At 35.8% G+C, this 18,999-nt stretch overlaps 1 protein-coding gene across 19 annotated transcripts in view; it reads right to left on the reverse strand.

Moving 5' to 3' along the window:
- The window catches only part of mapk10 (mitogen-activated protein kinase 10), a 64,038-nt gene that overhangs the window by 22,936 nt on the left and 22,103 nt on the right, over positions 1 to 18,999 (reverse strand). For 9 of the 19 annotated variants that reach the window (XM_084387383.1, XM_084387396.1, XM_084387394.1 and 6 more), the window contains exons 3-6: positions 13,666 to 13,737; positions 9,390 to 9,559; positions 2,246 to 2,375; positions 1,403 to 1,461 (exon numbers count right to left, since the gene is read on the reverse strand). In XM_084387383.1, the coding sequence (XP_084243509.1) occupies positions 1,403 to 1,461; positions 2,246 to 2,375; positions 9,390 to 9,559; positions 13,666 to 13,737 (431 nt within the window). Of the gene's footprint in view, positions 1 to 1,402; positions 1,462 to 2,245; positions 2,376 to 9,389; positions 9,560 to 13,636; positions 13,738 to 18,999 lie in introns of all 19 variants that reach the window. The other 10 variants (XM_084387388.1, XM_084387387.1, XM_084387397.1 and 7 more) reach the window with 2 other exon arrangements.

An 18,999-nucleotide genomic window follows, 5' to 3' on the forward strand; every position in this document is an offset into this window, starting at 1 on the left:
AATGAAAAAACCAACAGTCAACTGTATTCTGCTGAGCGCTCAAAAGCCATGGCTGCACATTTATGGATTAAACGTCGCATTTGTAATTTATTTAGTTCCAAAACAGAGTTGACCTTCAGTTAATCATGTGAAGGTACACTATATATATATATATATTTTTTTTTTTTATATACTGTATATATATTTATATATAATTATATATTACATATATATAATTAATTATATATAATATAATTATATATTACTTATATTTTTACAGATATGTATAACTGTTATTATGTTTTATTATATTATTATTTTAAATATAATTATTCTTAATACTAAAATGTGTAAAAAATAATAATTATTACACAATTTTTGTGTGGTATATTTATTTTTATTATTATTTATATGACTATAAATATACTCACCATTTTAGTGTGGTAAATTTGTGTATGTATAATATATATATATATATATATATATATATATATATATTACACACACACAAACACAGACACACATACACAATGTACTTTTTTTTTTTTTTTTTTTTGCTGGCCACAATCTAAGCAAAATATCTGAAGCTAGTTTGTTGATTTATAATAATTTAGTCAGCATGCCCCATCCATCCTAACACTCAAATCACCCGGCTTTGACATTTCATATTCAGCATATTGATCCTGCTCTAGATTAGTCCACACAGCGTGTAGAATAAATGAAGGCATGGGCGGCACTAGACTCAAGCATCGGGACCAACCAGAGAGTGCGAGCATGAACGACTGCAGGTGATAGATCACCCTCACTCTGCAACATCACAGCAGTTATACTGGGACCCTGCATGAGCTCGAACACCCCGGGGCATGCTGTAATTCACCTAAAATATCATAAATCAACCTGGCCGGCTATACTTGGATTTTCAGCAAATGTTTATACAAGTATTGCATATTATGCATGAAAAACATTTTAATTATTAATAATGTTTATTCAAATGCAAACACTTTTAACAATAAATGTCCCAATCCCTTTCTAATTATATATTTCTTTCCATAGGAAAGTAGTTTAGTAAAGAAAAAAAGGCTTCAACATGGCTTATCCAATCAGATTTTAGAGGCAGAACTATTAGTTTCATGATTGTTGTTCAAACACTACCTCCAAACGGTTTATATCCAGACTTTGAATAAACCAATTTAATAATTTATGATATTTACAGTGGAACTAAATCAACACTGAACTTTTAGAGATTTCTTTCTTTTAGAGCTGCTGTACAGCCGAAATGACCTGTTTGCTTCATTAAATCATAACCCTGGTATCACTGTAAAGCTGCTTTAAAACAATCTTGTATAAAGCGCTACATAAATAAAGGTGGCTTGACTATAATCAGATGACTTCATGTCTGGAAAAATCCCCAAACATTACTTACACATCTTGGAACTCCTCTAAAGACTTCTGTGGTGTGAAGACATTTAATAAGCTGATGATCTGAAGGAGAAAAGAAGAGAAGAACTTTAGTAAAACATGAAATTATACAATGATATACCATTGGATTAATTATTAAAGGAATATTTCACAAAAAAATGTAATTACAGTACATAGTCCTATAATTGTATGACCATTTTTTTTAAATATTTAAATAAATATATATTTTTTTAATTTGTTCCACAGGCTAATAACAGCACACAGGTTTCGAATGACACAAAGGTGAGTAAATAATGGCAGTACATTTCTCTGTGAACTATTTTGTTCAGTTATTTTTCTTGAAAAGAGGCTGAGAGATTCATAAAAGGAACGTTCAACAGTCAATAAAAGCTGAGGATGATAGAAAAAGCACATTTGTATTTCTGTCACGTCCCAGCTGTCCTTTATAACCCGAGTCTCAGAAAGAGAGACGACGAGAGAGAGAGGGGGGGGGGGATGACAGGAGATCTGGCAGCAGCATTGTGAAGTGAACTCTATAGTTGCCAAAAAAGTGTTTCATCTGTCTCTTAACACTATCACTCCCTTTCTTTCTTTGTTTTTCATCATCCAATGCCACCAATCGCCACCAAGCTCTCTCTCTCTCGGCCTGAGGATCGTGTGCTGTACGTGTGTTATGTACAGTAATGCTAAATATGGCGGCCAGTAGGCACAATATTCCTGCCTTTCAGTTTAACAAACAAATCATCTTTTGAATTTCTCTAGAACATGCATGCACATCAACTAGGCCCAAACAAATGGGTCAATCCAATGGGACAACGGGTGAGAGATATTGAGCTCTGGCACTCACGTTTTTGTGATTGACACATTTCATAAGCACCAGCTCCCTGTATGCTCGCTTGGCGTGAGTCTGGTTCTGAAAGGGTCTGCTGAGTTTCTTAATGGCCACATTTCTGTCCAGGACGGCGTCATATCCAGCACTGCCAGAGAAAGAGAGAGAGAAAGCAATATTAACATATGGGAAACAATAGGTGCGTCCCAATTATTCTATGATGTTTTGTAGTATAAATAGTGTGAGTAGTGTGTTCACACTGAAAATTCACTTTAAATACCCAGATGATGCACTTAATTAACCGTAAAAACGAAGTTAGAAATGTTGGACACTTCATACACTCAACTGTCGCAGCTTTAATTAGACTCTGATGTTGAATGACAAAATAACCTTGTAATGTTCATATTTATTAAACTACACAAATGAAAAGAATGAAATTCATTTAAATGTTTAATCCATTCAGAGTGGAATTCAACACAATTCCCCATCTAACCACTGGCTTAAAAGCAATATTAAAGATTTTTTTTTAATTTACAGCTAATTTTTAGCTGAATTTTTTCATAATATGAATTTGCATTTTCACATTTTCACAAAGAAATATTTAACGTGTTAGGTAATGTTAGGTTTTAAGTTTTGGTTCTGTGTAAATGAAATCGTCAGCACACGTCTTGTTTTCAGCTTAGTTAGATGTAATGCCAATTTCAGTATGCAAATAAATGCAAAAATGAAGACCAATCACAAATCAGTGAGCAAATATTACAATGACATCATCAGTGTCAGTTATGTTTTAAATGTACAGCACACTGAACATTCTATTTATGTGAGTGAACCCTTAAATGCATGAATGTTTTCACTGCAGAAAACCAGGTGGCCAATGGCTTATTGTGAAAAAACACATTAATGTTCTTTAATAAGTGAAGGCTGATATTAATTGTATTTAAACCTAAAATGAATTCATCCTGAATGAAACAGTATCTTCATTTAACAAGTGGGCCAAAAGGAGGCACTAAATTATATAATAAATTAGCAACAACAACAGCATTAATAAAACAGTGGGTGCCCGTCTCTGTCTTTCACTCTGAGAATATTCATATTGGTCAAAAATTGCATTAAAACTGTCATGATAAAAACCGTCATGATGAAATTGAGGGCCGAAATCTTATATATATATGGTTAATGCAGCAGGAGAGCTGTTGTTAAAAAGCACTATATTATTTATGACTAGACCAGGTGTGCTAGCAGAAGCCATCATGTTCTAAAAGCTACTGAGGTTTATGACTTAATGCTTCATCCCACAAGGCTGCAGTGGGAAAAGTCTGCTCTTTAACCATGTTGACATGCGCTGCTAAAGCTTAAAACACCATTGTTAAAAAAAAAAAAAAAAAACATCGAATAGGACCAGGAAATGCAGCAGTGATTGAAAAAATATTTCCTCCTGTGGCACTTCATGAAGCCACAGACAAGCTGAAAAGTTGAGAGTATGCCATGTTCTGTGGTCAAAACTGACCTTCACTGTTTTAAAGCCCAATAAAACCTATTAAAATTCCTTGTGGGTGAATAAAATGTGTGATGTGGACTCTTTTTCGGCTTTCAATGCAACCTTTTTTTAAACCTCCACTATAATTCATAACTCAAAACCGCATGTTTGATAATGCATGTCTGCGTCTGAATAATAGTGTGAATTGGAGAACGCACAGGCCCATTGGATCTTTGATTCACCTATGGATTATTTGAGAGGACAGTCAGAGCTGTGGGGTTTGTTATACAGCAGATGGTCAAAGCAGAAGGGGGTGAGGTACATCAAAACAGGAGAAATCCTACAGTACATACATACATACACATCAGGGTTATAGTTAACTAAAACTAAAACCATTAAAAAAAATCATGTCATTACTTGAAATGATAAATGTAATATTCAACAATATTCACTTTATATTCAAAAACTTGATCGGTACAGCCATAATAAAAATAAAAATATATTTAAAATATTAATAAAAACTGCAATAATATCTCAATGATGCTAAAATAACACAATGAAAGAAAATCTACAGAATGAACTAAATCAAAGTAAAATCACAAAAGGAATTCCAAATGCTTTGAATATGGTACATTTTGACAAAAAATATGCAAAGAATTTAGTATAAATTTAGGCAGGAAAGATATTCTCTGAGCGACAGCATTAAAGTTTCTAAAGCACTTTTTTTGGAACCGAGGACTGATGTGTCCATGGCAACGGCAGTTTCAGAGATTTTTTTTTTTTTTTGGCTAATGGCAACCATAGATACCCATTTGTGTCAAAGATGATGTCATGGCTGTCTCTCTAGGTGGTTAATGCATTGCAGTTTTGCTCTTCGCGGGCCCTGCCTACAGGCAGCTGTCACAAACCAGACACCATTTTAACTACTTTAACACCACATATTATTCTACAGCATAAGAAACAGTTCATACAAATAGAAAGACCTGACATATAACCACGACATCATATCACACTAGTAAAATCTAAAGGAATAGTATTCTGTCATAATTTACTCACATATATATTATTTCTTCTAAGCAATACACAATTTTTTTATGTTTTGTCAAAACTGAGTGTCAAAACTGCTATGTAACGAAAATGATAATTGGTAATTCATATTAGATACAACTCATGTCCTCAAAATCATATGATAGATTTGTATGAAAAATTGATTGAAATTTAAATAATTTGCTGAGGATGAGTAAATGATGACATGTATCCCTTAAAACTCATCTTTGATAATCAAAAAGATAAAAAAAAAAAAATTCACATTGAAAATAATTTCCTCATGCCTTAAAATAGCTTGAATGTAACTCTACACCCTTGCTTCATTTAGTATACACAGAACCTTGAATATGCAAATTAGCCCCGCCTCCACTCACTCACACCAGCTCGGACTTCCTGATCCACTCGCTCAACTGTATTAAATGCTACACAAAGACAAGTAGAAAATTGGTTTAATTCAGCCATATATGTTTGAACCAGAAACTGATTCAGAAGAAGAAGAGGAAGAGAGAATTATACAGGCTTGTCTACAAATCGAAGTATCAGAATGGGAATGTGTTTTAAAGGAACACACCGACTTTTTGGGACTTTATTTTATTCACCGTATCCCCCAGACTTAGATAATTCCATACATACCCTTTTCATCTCCTTGCGTGCCGTAACTCTGTCTGACGCACCCACCGCTAGCCTAGCTTAGCACAAAGACTGGAGGTAAACGGCTCCAGCTAGCATACTGCTCCCAATAAGTGACAAAATAATGCCAACATTTTCCTATTTACATGTTGTGATTTGTATAGTCACAGCGTGTACAAATAACAAGGTCACATGAGACACAGCCATCTTCTAACCGTACTGGGAACTATATTCTCAGAAGGCGAAGCACTGCTACTTCTGCGGAGTGATTTACTCCAACTCTGAGCGAACTCTCTGCTCCTCACCACGGGCTTCTCAGGTGCTGCGAGCAAATCACTCCGCCCAAGTAGCAGTGCTTCGCCTTCTGAGAAGATAGTTCCCAGTATGTATACGGTTAGATGATGGCTGTGTCTCATGTGACCTTGTACACGCTGTGACTATACAAATCACAACATGTAAATAGGAAGAATCATCTTTTATCAATTAAATACATTAAAGACCGTATTTAATCACTATAATCAAAGCACAAAACATCTCACGCCCCAAACTCAACACTGAAAAACTCTACGTGGAGAAGAAGTGGAAAAGAAGTCACTGACAGCCATAGTGGAGTTTCGTGACAGCCTGGTGAAATTAAACACAGCCTAGAGTAATTAACTTGACACTAAGTTCATCACAGTGTTCAGCCCCTCTGCCAGCTGCTCAAGACTTCAGCTCAGAACTGTCCTACCAACTTGTTTGTGCTCTCATTATTTTTCTTTCATAAATGACAAGAGTCTTTGTGCCTGAGATTGCTCATTGCATACTAGGATTAATCGTAGACTGTAATACAATATGGACGTAGAGTCCGTGACATCACCCTTAGGTTTCTGAAGAGCATTTGAAGCCCAAAGTGGGTGGAGCCGGACAAAATTAGCTAGATCAAAACCACTTTATCAGGCTGTAAATATATATTTTTTCTGCTGTAAAGTTGGGCTTTTTAACATGGGGGTTCTCTCATGGGATTGACTCTCTTTTGGAGCCTGTCTCTAGTGGCCAGTCGATAAATTGCAGTTTAAGTCACTTTCGTGTTGGATTCAAGAGAGAGACCGGACGGTTCCCGCTTGGTATTAATACATAACGTGTAATCTACTGTTCAAAAGCAGTGGTGCTGCTTAATATTTTTGTGTAGCCTAAACCGTGATGCATCTTTTTTTTTCCAGCATTCTTTGAAAGTTCAAAAGAACAGCATTTCTTTAATATAGAAATCTTTTGAATGTCTTACTGACCGCAGACTTTTGGGAAGTACATGCATAAAAGAATAGTATGCAACAATATAGTAAATGTTCAAAAATGGTAGTATGCCATTCCAAACACTCACTTTGATGACACACAGTGCTTCCACTTGATTTCCTGAATAATCAATATCCCAACGGCTCTGTGACAGATGGCATGTACAATAGCGATGACTAAAGCTACCGTCAGCGAAACACAAAAATGTGCAAATAACATATTGCTTTCTTCCAATATTTGGGTCCAAAAGTCCCCATAGAGTCTGACAGCATCTTTTTGATTCTTGAGAAATTGCCTTTGTATTGCCTAATGGATTATATAATTCAAAACAATGTGTGATATGCTGCATTTCTTCATAATGTTGTTGAGAATGTTGTTTGTTTTTCTAGATGCATGTACATTTACTTTCTTGGCGCACACCTTTTTACCCAAAACGCAATATTGGATAGAGTCCTGCCAGGCATTGAATCTCATTTTCTGTTAGCGTACACAGTCAGGAAATTGGCGTGCGTGTGTGTGATATGATAAATTATTAGCGACCAAACCTTTAGCAGCATCAGCACGATGCCAGATGCTCATAGCTCTATTACTCTGAGGAAAGCAGCACTGCGTCATCTAAATATTCAGCATGTAGCTTTCCAACATGGACTGTGAATGATTTGATGGATTAGTTTAATAACTCCACAGACCCAGCTAGCTAAACTACGCCATGAAAACGTTGTAACTTAACTAACATAATTAATATTCTTATAAATGTTTGGTTTGTTTATAGAAAAGAAAAACATATACTGTGAAATATTGTTACAATTTAAAATAACTGTTTTCAATTTTTATACATTTTATAATATAATTTATTACTGTTATGAAAAAGCTGAATTTTCAGCATCATTACTCGTCTTGAGTGTCACATGATCCTTCAGAAATCATTATATGCTGATTTGCTGCTCAGTTATTGTGAACAAAAACTGTTTTTATCATTGATAATAATAAGAAATGTTTCTTAAGCACCAGATCAGTATATTTAAATTAAAATTCAGCCTTGTCATCACATGAATACTGTAAATTACATTTAGAAATATATCAAAAATAAAGTTATTTTAAATAGTAATAATATTTCACAATATTACTGTTTTGTGTGTGTGTGTGTATTTTTTATCAAATAAATGAAGCCTTGGCGAACAGAAAAAATCATCTAAAACATGAAAAAAATCGTCATTATTACAAACTTTCGAAATTTTGCAAACGCTATCAAAACCTGGTACTACATTTGTCAATAATAGAAACGTAATTAGGCTATATTCTGAATTCAAATTGTCACACACACACACACACACACACAAAAATCTTTTTACTTCAATCAATCAATCAGTCAATCAACATTTATTTGTTAAGCACATTTAAAAACAACACAAGTTGGCCAAAGTGCTGTACATGTCTAAAAATTACTCAATAAACACTCAACAAACATTACTCAACACAAAACAATGGCTCAATATACAACACTGATCAGTGTCCCAAAACCTTCAAAATGTCATGTTTAATTCAATGTGTTACTTGCCGATTCTTTGTAATTATTTGTGAAATTTACCAGCAATTTCTTAGCGAAAGATCTTGCATTCACAATTGAAATGATAAATGAATCATCCCAATCTACTTACAGTGATCAGGGGCATAATTTGTGGGGGGGGTTGGGGGGGGAAATATACCCCCCCCACCCCCCCACCCCCCCAAAAAAATTCAATCTATGCATTACAACCCCCCCTGCCCCCCCCCCCCCCCCCAATATTTATACCATGATCACATGAAAAATATGCAGACCCAAACTTCAACCCCCCCAATGTTCAAACCAAATCTACGCCCTTGACAGTGATTGTATGTAAAACTGGCTGTCGTTGTAATTTGCCAAAATTTTTCGCAGATTTGCTATTCAAATAAGTTAGTTTGTAAATAAAAACAAAACGGCAAACTAACTTCTAAGCTTTTAACATTATGAAAACATTGTACAGCAATGTAACCTAACCACAACCAGTTTCATCAGGGTCTGTGGAAGACATGTGACTTTGCACAATCCTTTTAAACTGTCCTTCTTTTGCCTCTCTCTCTCTCTCTCTCTCTCTCTGGAGAATGATGTGGCATTTGTTAGGCTAATGCCGCTGCCATGCTACATCATGTGACTGCTGCTGAGGAGAGGAAGTTAAATTAGATCAGGGTTGTCCATCCAGCAGGCAGGATTACTGCAGCCAGCAAACCAGCCAGAACACATCAACAATGCCATTAACAGTCCAGTCCTGCCTCTCTGCCTTCTCCACAACAAACGCACCGCTGCCACTGAAACTCAGATGCAAGGAAAGAGGAATGGGGGAGGGGGAAAGCCACACTCATCAAGATTACCCTACAGTCCACACATTAGCCACGACTCAAAAATCATAAGGTTCGGATTTTGGGAAGCGCAATAAACGGATGGGTTCTTTTCTGAAACTCGGATCCAAATTAGCTTCCGTCTACTGGGAACGTCCCGGTTACGTATGTAACCCTCGTTCACTGAAGTAGGGAACGGAGACGTCACGTCGGAACGTGACCGACTGAAAGGGAACTGCAATTCATCACACACCCCGCCAAAGAAAACCCCAAATATTGCTCTTAAAATTCAAAGCCTGTTGTTTGAGAATCATTATGACATCCATAAGGACGTATTTTCACGATAAAAACACAAAGAGATGCACCATGGGTACTCACCACACTATTCCCTGAGCCCCAGAACCAATGGGCTTTAGATTTTGGTACCGTTTGAGAACCGTGAAGGTGGAATCTCCTACTTCCACGCTGTAGAACTGGTTGTCCACTTTGCTTTTGCTCATGTTGTAATGCTGGGCAATGTAAGAAACATCAACTTGTTTGCCAAACCCCTGCGTGGAGAAAAAGATGGATGTATGAGCAGAGGACATCATATAACGTGTTTAGACAGTTGATAAGCAGCTCCAAAGCACTTGTAGGCTATTATTATAAGTCATAAAAACCTGTGCAAATGATTCTATGATTCACCTTAATAGTGATATAAAGAGGTATGGATACAACTGTTTGCATTCTCTTCATCAGCTCTGGATATGAAAGCTCATTCAACACTGTAAAACCACAGATGAGTTTGCTTAAATGATTTGCAGACAAATACATAATTGCTATGTGTAGACCTTGATATTTAGGTCAAACCACCACACACTAAGCAACTAAATTAAAATAATTAAATGAAATGAGGTGTCACAAATGAGTGAAGAAAATATTACAACAATTACAATAACAATTTGAGAAGAGGCCACAGCAAGACTCTATATCCGCAAGCCAAAAAATAAATAAATACGAATATCAAACATGGAAAGCCAACAAATACTGCTAGTATTTGTCTAATTTTGGGATACAAAGTAACATTTTAAACTTATGTGATGAATTAAGTCACTATTTCTCACTATTGTGATTTTATATTTCAAAATGTGGCTTGTCTCTTAGCCCTGCAATTTTATATCGCCCAATTGCATCTTAATTTCACCTAATTATGTTGCAATTTTGAGATCAAAAATTTAAGTTGCATTTAAATTATGTATATTCCCAGCTAACAAGGAATGTTCTCAGAAGTTTGTCTGGAAAAGGTTCTCTCAAAGTTATGAACAAAGTTCTGCCAGTTACGTTAATACGTTTGTTCAAAGTTATCTGTTTTTTTAATAAAATGTATTTATAAGTTTGTATAGTTTTTTTTTTTTTTTAAAGAACATTCAAAAATTTTCCTTAACAATTATATAGGCAAGAAAAAAAGGTTTAATTATTTTTATGTTCAGAAAACATTCAGAAATCAAGTTTTCATAACTTAATGGCAACATTATCAAAACATTCAGAAAACATATTTTTGTATGCTGGGTAAGAGCATAACATCTAAACATTTCAGTTTCGCCACTAGAGAGAGCATCTTATCTGTGCTTGGCTGAAGATCTCAGATATCACACTATATTAAATCAAACTATCAGGGTTAGCAAGGGTCTCTCTGTTCTGGAGTTCATGCCAACGACGGCACAAGGGCCAACTGTGTAATCGATTGTACTAACTGTCACATAGTGAATATATTTCGGGTATACCAAGGGAGGAAGCTGTCCACATAATTTCACAAGCTAAAATGGTAATAAGTCTATCTTTATCATGGGAGTAACCCCTCACTGCAGTGCCCCCCTATTAAACTGACTGGGCTAATTTGAAGCTAATGAGCTAAGATTTGTGATAATTGCTGCCTTTTATTGAAACAAGGGATAGAGCACATAGAATGGTTTGGTTTTATTATTGTGGTGAAATTAGTTCTGTTCCAAAACCTAATGAGCAGCCTAGATGACATTTTAATGCAAAAAGCATAAAAATTCATAACAATAATAATCTGTTACATTTATATAACGCTTTTCTCGGCACTCAAAGCGCTTTACACATGGAAGGAATCTCCTTAACCAGCACCAATGTGCAGCATCCACCTGGAAGGCCCACCACACACCAGCTTACTGGTGGAGAGTGATGAAGCCAATCACTGTACGGGGATGATTAGGAGGCCATGATGGATGGGGGCCAATGGGTACATTTTGGGATTTTTAATGACCACAGAGAGTCAGAACCGAAGGATGAGTAGCATACGGAAATATTGGGTAAAATAATCCATTTTTCACATTTAATGAATATATAAATCAGGCATGTGATTTATATATTTATATATTCAATTATTATTATAAAAAATGTATTTTAAATGCAATATTTAATAATAATAATATATTAGAATAAAAAATGTTCTAATAAAAGTATTCATAGAATTATTATTATTATAAACAATAATAATTGTTATCATTATTATTTTACATTTATTTTATTTTACAGAGCAACAGTAAAATTACAATATTTTTAAATAAAATGACATTTATGGCTGCATTCATTTATTTGCTTTCAAACATTTGAGCTTTTATTTTGGCGGAATACTGCAAGAACCTTAACGCTCCTCTTTGTTGACAATAAAATTATTATTAACGATTCTCATTATGAATTTAGGAAGATGGTTGGCGCACTTTGCGTTTCCAAAAGCAAATTATAATTGACTCAAATACACAGCACTTGCAGAGTAGCATTTTCAGTGCATCGAAACTGAAAATGAACACAGTGCTGTGCTTTACTCTGAAACATGCAGTGCGTCAAACTAGATATTTATATAATTACATATATAATCTGATGATTGCACTAAGCCATATCTCACAATTGTGCATTGTCAAAATTTGTACTTGAATTTGGCGCTTTGAACCCTGGCTAACATGCAATAATGGGTGTCCCGCATATGGCGCCGCGAACTCGCACAGCGCTGTCAGAAGCAATCCGTCCATGAAATAAATGTATTAGAAAATCTGTGCAGTTTATTAGTTGTTTAAGGCTATTTGGTGATTTCAATCATCATACAATAACCAGCCAAACACCAGCACCCCAAACAAACATTTTTCGGATTTTCGAATTTACGCTAATCAAGTCATATTTCAAAATGTGAAAATATGGAAAAATCATATATTATATAGATATATTGATATATCTATATTGAGATATATATATTGAAGATATATTGAAAACATATATTGATATATTGAATATATAAGATATATAAGATATATTGAAAACAAAAATACTATTTTACCAAATGCTGGCTTTTTTTGAGTATTTTGTTGTGTCATGCTAGCATCAAAATATATTCGAATCAGTTGAGAGTCAAGTCTCCCGTGCCCCATATAGGCAGTAGCCAGGTTCTGGAACAGAGCTGACACACTTTTAGGGGTATGAAACACACTTGGTTCAGGAGTCAGTTGCCATTTAGTCATTTAGCGGACACATTTATTTAAAGTGACCCACAGAACACTTCCTACAGTGACAGTCCCTGTGGAGGACACAGAGGTTAGGTGTCTTGCTCAAGGGCACAGTGTTGATTCATGGATCAATCCCTCTGGGATTTGAACCTACAACCTCTTGGTTAACAGAATCTTTATCCACTAGTCAACTGCCCTCTTGACCTGGGATCCGTATGTCACGCTGAAGGTCATTCTGACAGGTGATGAGGATCATTTAAGGCCCAAACGAAAAGGACAAGAACCCCAAGGAACATATGAGGTGGCTTATTGAATGTTTTGCTGTGCTACTGTGATTACTGTACTTTTTGTAACTCCATCATTAACAGGAAATCATACAGTATTCTGATATGTAATCTGATATTGAATCATTGTGTTTCCACTGTGTTATTTGAGAAAGTTTGTTACAATATAGCAGTTACAATACAAATCAGGTCAACAAAATATTCTGTTTCTTGACTCAAGTCAATCAATCTAGAGCCCTAAAATTAAGGAAGATATACATCTGTAAATTGATTTTAAAATGATCGTTCACTCAAAAAGTAAAAATTCTGTCTCTGTCACCATTTACTCGCCCTCAATTTGTGTTGATGGGGTGCAAATAAACAACAACTTATTGTTGTGCTCCATAGAAGACAGAAAGACATATGAGTTTTCATTTTTGGTAAACTATCAACATGGAAAAGCATTTTGCAAACCATTATATTTCAGAGTGAAACAATAGTGTGATGAAAAAAAGTCACTTTCCCGGAAAAAAGAAAGTCCTATGGGTTTGCAACAACCACAAGGGTGAGTAAATGATTCAGACTTTCTTTTTCCCTTTAAGTGCTTTTAATTTGAATGATATATCTGTATGACTGCATTGATTTTTGAAAACACTTCCATGCATATTTAAAGTGTATTAAGATGCTCTTAATGCATTTTGGGAAACCCGACTCAGAATGGCTTGGAATGCTGCGAGGAACTGATCCCGTGTAAGCTGTACATCTTCCTTAAGGGCCCAGACATGCTGTCACCAGTATTTATTTTAAGCAATGACACATCCATAGGAATGACGGGCAGAATGGAAGTGAATGAATACTCTACCTTTTAATTTACCTGTATGGAACACACACCTGACAAAAGGCAATCTTCACATCCAGGACAGGAGCACTGCAGTTATATAAGAAACGTCTGTTCATAAATACCTGAAACACAGCAATACAACAAGAAGGAAAAGATCAAAACAGGATAAATGGTAGGAATTTTCCCTCTCTAAACTGATATTGAGGTGTTAAGATATTTGCTTTGTTCCGTAACGCTCATTTCATCTCCAAATGTGCTCATTTCTCAAGATGTTTTTTTTTTGCAAATATTGATATGTGCTAAAAGAGAGAGAGCTGTGACGATAAACAACACTTTTTTCTTTTTCTCACGTCTACCATCTTGATTCTGTCTTAAAGGCCCTGCCCTGTGGATATAACGTCTCTCGGCACACTGAGGATCTATGCATTAGCTGTGCGTACGTGTCTGAGGATATAGGCTTTCCAAGAATAGTCAGTGTCATCCAAGAGTCAAAGACAGTATGATAATTTGGTTTGATTATTTCTTCCGCCTGCTCTGCTCTGTTTCCTGTTACATTTTTAATTTTTTTCTCCCCCAAGGGCCGAGAAGGAGCTTTTGGTAAGCGTTGTGCACCCTGCCTTTCAAAGATACCAAAGCCCTGTGGATAAACGTTAAATATTCATTAGTGTTTTCCAGACTTCATCTCAGTAACAAAGGGATCAATCCATATAGATAGACGTCATTTTAACGTTATGAAATACAGTTTTGATTTGTTTCGTTTTTTTATTTCTGGTTATTATTACTGATTTAAACTTGGTGTGTTAAACATGTTAAAAAATATATTTAATATTGTATATATATATAATATATATATAATATTGGCCATCAACAAATCCTTTTAAGCTATTTTAAAGGCAGGGTAGGCGATTTGTTCCAGAAACATTTTTTTGGAATTGTATTTATGTATGTTTATGTATTATTCAATCCATAAAAATCACAATACTGCTGTTTAAAAGCAGCCTTATAGTGAGCATGACACTTGACACAAAAAATCTCATCAACCCCAATGTAAAATCAAGTCTTTCATTCTTTTTTTTTTTGTAAATATTGCACCTGCCATTAAAATAATACAATTTAAGGCATAATATCTAAAATACCATAAATGGTTGTGCCTTCAACACATATTTCTAGATGATGGTTAGGATGTGTCAGTGATGTTCATGCTGGTTTTGAGTGGCAGCTTACAGCTGTGTGTGTAAATGGCATGAGGACTGCCCACAGCCCACGAGTGTTTGTCAGATGACTGACATTAACAGCACTGCTTTCATTTCCTTTTCACAGCGGCTGCTAAACCTGCACTGACGCTCTGAGACAAAGAGCATGATGGGATATGCTGCAGCTCCGTGATGATAACCTTAATATCAAATGAGTATAAAATGAGTCAATATGACGGAAAGAGGGAGACATCTTAGAGAGAGAGATCTTAAATAACTCCTTGCTCAGTAATGTGCAGGTGCTGCTCCTTAATTACTATTTATTTTCCTTCATTATTTGCTGTCTGGAGTTGGTCCAATAACAGTGCATATGATCTCCAGTGTAAACTCCTGATCAATACAGAAAGCTTCATAAACACAAGCATCCAGCATTAAATGAGTGATTATTTTGCTGCTGTACTGCAAATAATGATTCATCTTACACAGATTTAATTATGACAGAACATTTTTTCCCACTTTTAATCAAAGCAACATGCTTTTTTTTATATTTCAATACCTCCTTGAAGCAAAAACATTTCATTTATTGATGTAGCACTCACGAATCATGAATCTCACAATTATCGAATCATGTCCTCATTAGTTTAGTATCTGTTCCTTTCAGAGTTGGACAGTAACGAAGTACATTTACTTGAGTACTGTACTTAAGTACACTTTTTAAATATCTCCACTTTATTGAGGATTTTTATTTTTTTTTTGGAAACTTGTTACTTTAACTTCACTACATTTGAAAGACAAATATCATACTTTGTACTCCACTACATTTCTGTCAAGGTCTTTGAGTAGAAAGTAGTTATGTTATGCATGATTTATTTTCGTATCTAAAACATGATTGTCTCTTGTAGGGTCACGTGTGGTGAAGTTCGGCGATTAGTACGATTTCTTTCTACTAGTGATCTGTGAGAGACAGTATCGTTGTCACAACTAACGGTTTGAAAGTTTTGTTTTCAAGGCAAGTATTTCTGTACTATTGCTGTTGGGCAGTTATACAGTTATGGTTGTGTAGCTGGGGGTTTTCTGATCAGTCTTTACAGACTACTTGATTCAAATGTGCATGAATGGATACACGTAGAAGTGTACTTTTGTGGGGGTGTTAGGAGTGTTAAATAAAAAGTGAAGTTGTTTAATTTCTCTAGGTTTTGTAACATTCTAAAAGCTCTTAATTCCACAGATACTACAAACTGGTCAGTGTATTCACTAGGTTGCTTCAGAGGCATACGGTACTGTAACAATGCAACAATAATAAAACAATGCATTGACATTTACTTTTTACTTTTAAAAACAAGTACTTTTGTACTTTTACTTAAGTAAAACTCGATCTTTTCAACTTTTACTTGTAATGGAGTAATATCTGACCAGTAGTATCTGTACTTTCACTCAAGTAAGGAAGTTGTGTACTTTTGCCCACCTCTGGTTCCTTTATACTGAAAGCGATTCATTCAAACATTCCGACAGTCTGTTACCATGGCGGCAAACAAATACTTTTTTAGAAAACAAGTGAACTTTTTCAAAACTGATTTATAAAAACAGCATTTGGCTCAGGAGAGCGTCCTTGAACAGATTTCAACAGTCTGAAGGCACACAGATTTGTATCACTCACATATGGTAATGCGATACAAACTCCTGAGATATTGAGAAGTTACTGTAAGCAATTTTCAACAGCACCAAACAGAACAGAAAAAATAAATAACACTCTCAAATTCTCCCCCTATCTGCCACTGTTCAGAAAACAAATAACCCTGCTAGCATTTTAAAGAGGACCTACGGTATTATGCTTTTTTTTAAACATTTGTTAGTGTGTAATGTTGCTGTTTGAGCTTGAAAAGGTTGGCAAAGTCACACAGCACCAAGTCACTGCAAAGGGAGTTATTCTTTATATCAGTAAGCACTGTTTCTGAAACACCTCGAATGTAGTCTTTCGTGTGTTTTTTTTCCAGGAATATACACATCACAATGTTCCTCATTTAAATAATTCCCACCCAAGGCATAAGCAAAAAAAAAGGGCGTGGCCTGGTTGAGTTGTGTTAGTTGTTGTGTTATAGCTAGCGGTTATGGTAAGGGGCGTGACATTTCCTAAACGCACTCAAAGCTTTTGACCAATCACAACACACTGGTCCAGCCAATAATATAATCAGAGGATGTGTGTCCGAAATCGCCCCCTATGCCCTCATTCACTATTCCTACATTGGTCCAGTAATATTGTCAACTTGAAGGAGTGAATGAAAACGAGTGAGTGAATATGGACACTTAGTGCGCCGGAAGGGCTGCCCCTTTTGCATAGTTTGTGCGTGCTTGTTTAATAATCATTTGATACTTAGCAAACTGGCAGCTCCAGTAGTAAGATGAAAATATTTAAATCTCAAACTCTGTCATGGAAACTATGTATAAACCTTAATTAAACAATTGAATAATCAATTCAACAGGAATATATACCTGTATGATATTACGATGCAGCCACATTGGACCAGCGGTTTGGAAAATGGATGGATGATTCAGCTGCGGGCGCCATCTTCTGGCGAGACGCGGGAATTCGTTCGGCGCTCATTGTTGCAGTGCATTGTGGGATTGAATGAGTGCACTCGATAACGTCCACTATGGTTTCGGACACCACTACAAATGGTTGTCCCCTCAAATAGTGCCCTATTTAAGGGTATAGGGGGCGATAGCGTTTCGGACAGCCATAGCGTTATTGACAGCTTGGACAGAGAGGTGCTGCAATAATGTAAAATAATGTTCTTTTTTTTTAAAAAACATTCAAGCATGAAAACCTGTTCTAGTAGACCCCAAAAACAAAATCAAGACTTCGTAAAAGGGCATAATATGTCCTCTTTAATCATGGTACTCCAATTACTATCTAAGCAGGATTAAAATCACATTTTACACACTTTACTTCTGTAAACTGACATATTTCTGAGTGAAACAGGATATTCAGTGAGAAAAGATATAGGATGGGGCTTATTTTATCCATCGGAAATCGCCTGAATTGTAAAAAGTGAATGCTACAATCCAATATGGATTAGGAAAATTATAGGAAAAAAAGAAATAGATACAAGACAAGTGAGAGAAAAAGGTCAATCAATGCTTCTCAACACCTTCGACTGAAAGTTTGTGTTTACTGCAGCACCGGCTGTGAATGCTAAAATAAAATCACACCAAATCAACACTTTCACAAAAGGAACAAAAACAGAGAACAACGAGGATGTGTTTGTGATTTTTAATGAACAAAATATGAAGCTAGCACATGCTTATCATGCTGCAGTGATGCTAGAGGTTTTTTTTAGCACATTCCTGTGCGGTTGCTAGGGTATTCTGGGTTGTTGTTATAGGGCATTACAAAGGTGTTGATTACTAGCCCATGTCAAAAGAGCTCTTGCATATACTGTTCCCTATATATGTCCCTCTTTTTTCAATAATAACAGTGATGCTAGACTTAGCAAACGCCACTAATGAATGGACTGTGTTTTATAGGAGAAAACAGACTTTTCTTATAGAAATAATAGAACAGCAAACATTAGGAGTTTGGTGTGGCATCAAATCAAGACTCCTGTTTTTAAAGTCTCCATAGCAACATACAGTATTTCACACGATCCTCTTAATTTAGACATTATCGATTGCTTAGATAAGCTGAGATGCATGTATACACACTCTAGAGCTGCTCTTCAAGAAATATTTGACAGCACGGTTGAGCTGCACAGAAATATTGCGCTATCTATAGGATATGGCAAGGTCAGGCCTGATGAATGAGACCGAGAACCGATGAAGAACCGTGATAAGTAAGTGATGAATTACTGAGTGCAAATATGACATTAACAGAAACAGGACGCAAGCACAGAGCAGGAACTCTGCCTCCCCAAGGGTCCTAAAAGGCCACAGCTACGGTAATAAAACTGATGCCTGGAGATTAGAAACAGAGCTAGACGGATGCACAAAAACTCTTCCTATTGTGGATCAAGCATCCAACCTCAAAATACAGAATAGAACGGGTGAGTTTAATAATACTGGATTGTGAGTAAGCCCTCTCGTGGTATTGACAGACCTATTGATTTGGTTAGGGTGCACAAGATATTTAATAAAGTCGGTCTTCAAGCCTGTCAACTGAGTGATGTGAAGGCACATTCACTGAGTTTGTGCTCA

Source organism: Rutilus rutilus, assembly GCF_951802725.1.
Source record: "Rutilus rutilus genome assembly, chromosome: 18".
NCBI classification, from domain to species: Eukaryota; Metazoa; Chordata; class Actinopteri; order Cypriniformes; family Leuciscidae; genus Rutilus; species Rutilus rutilus.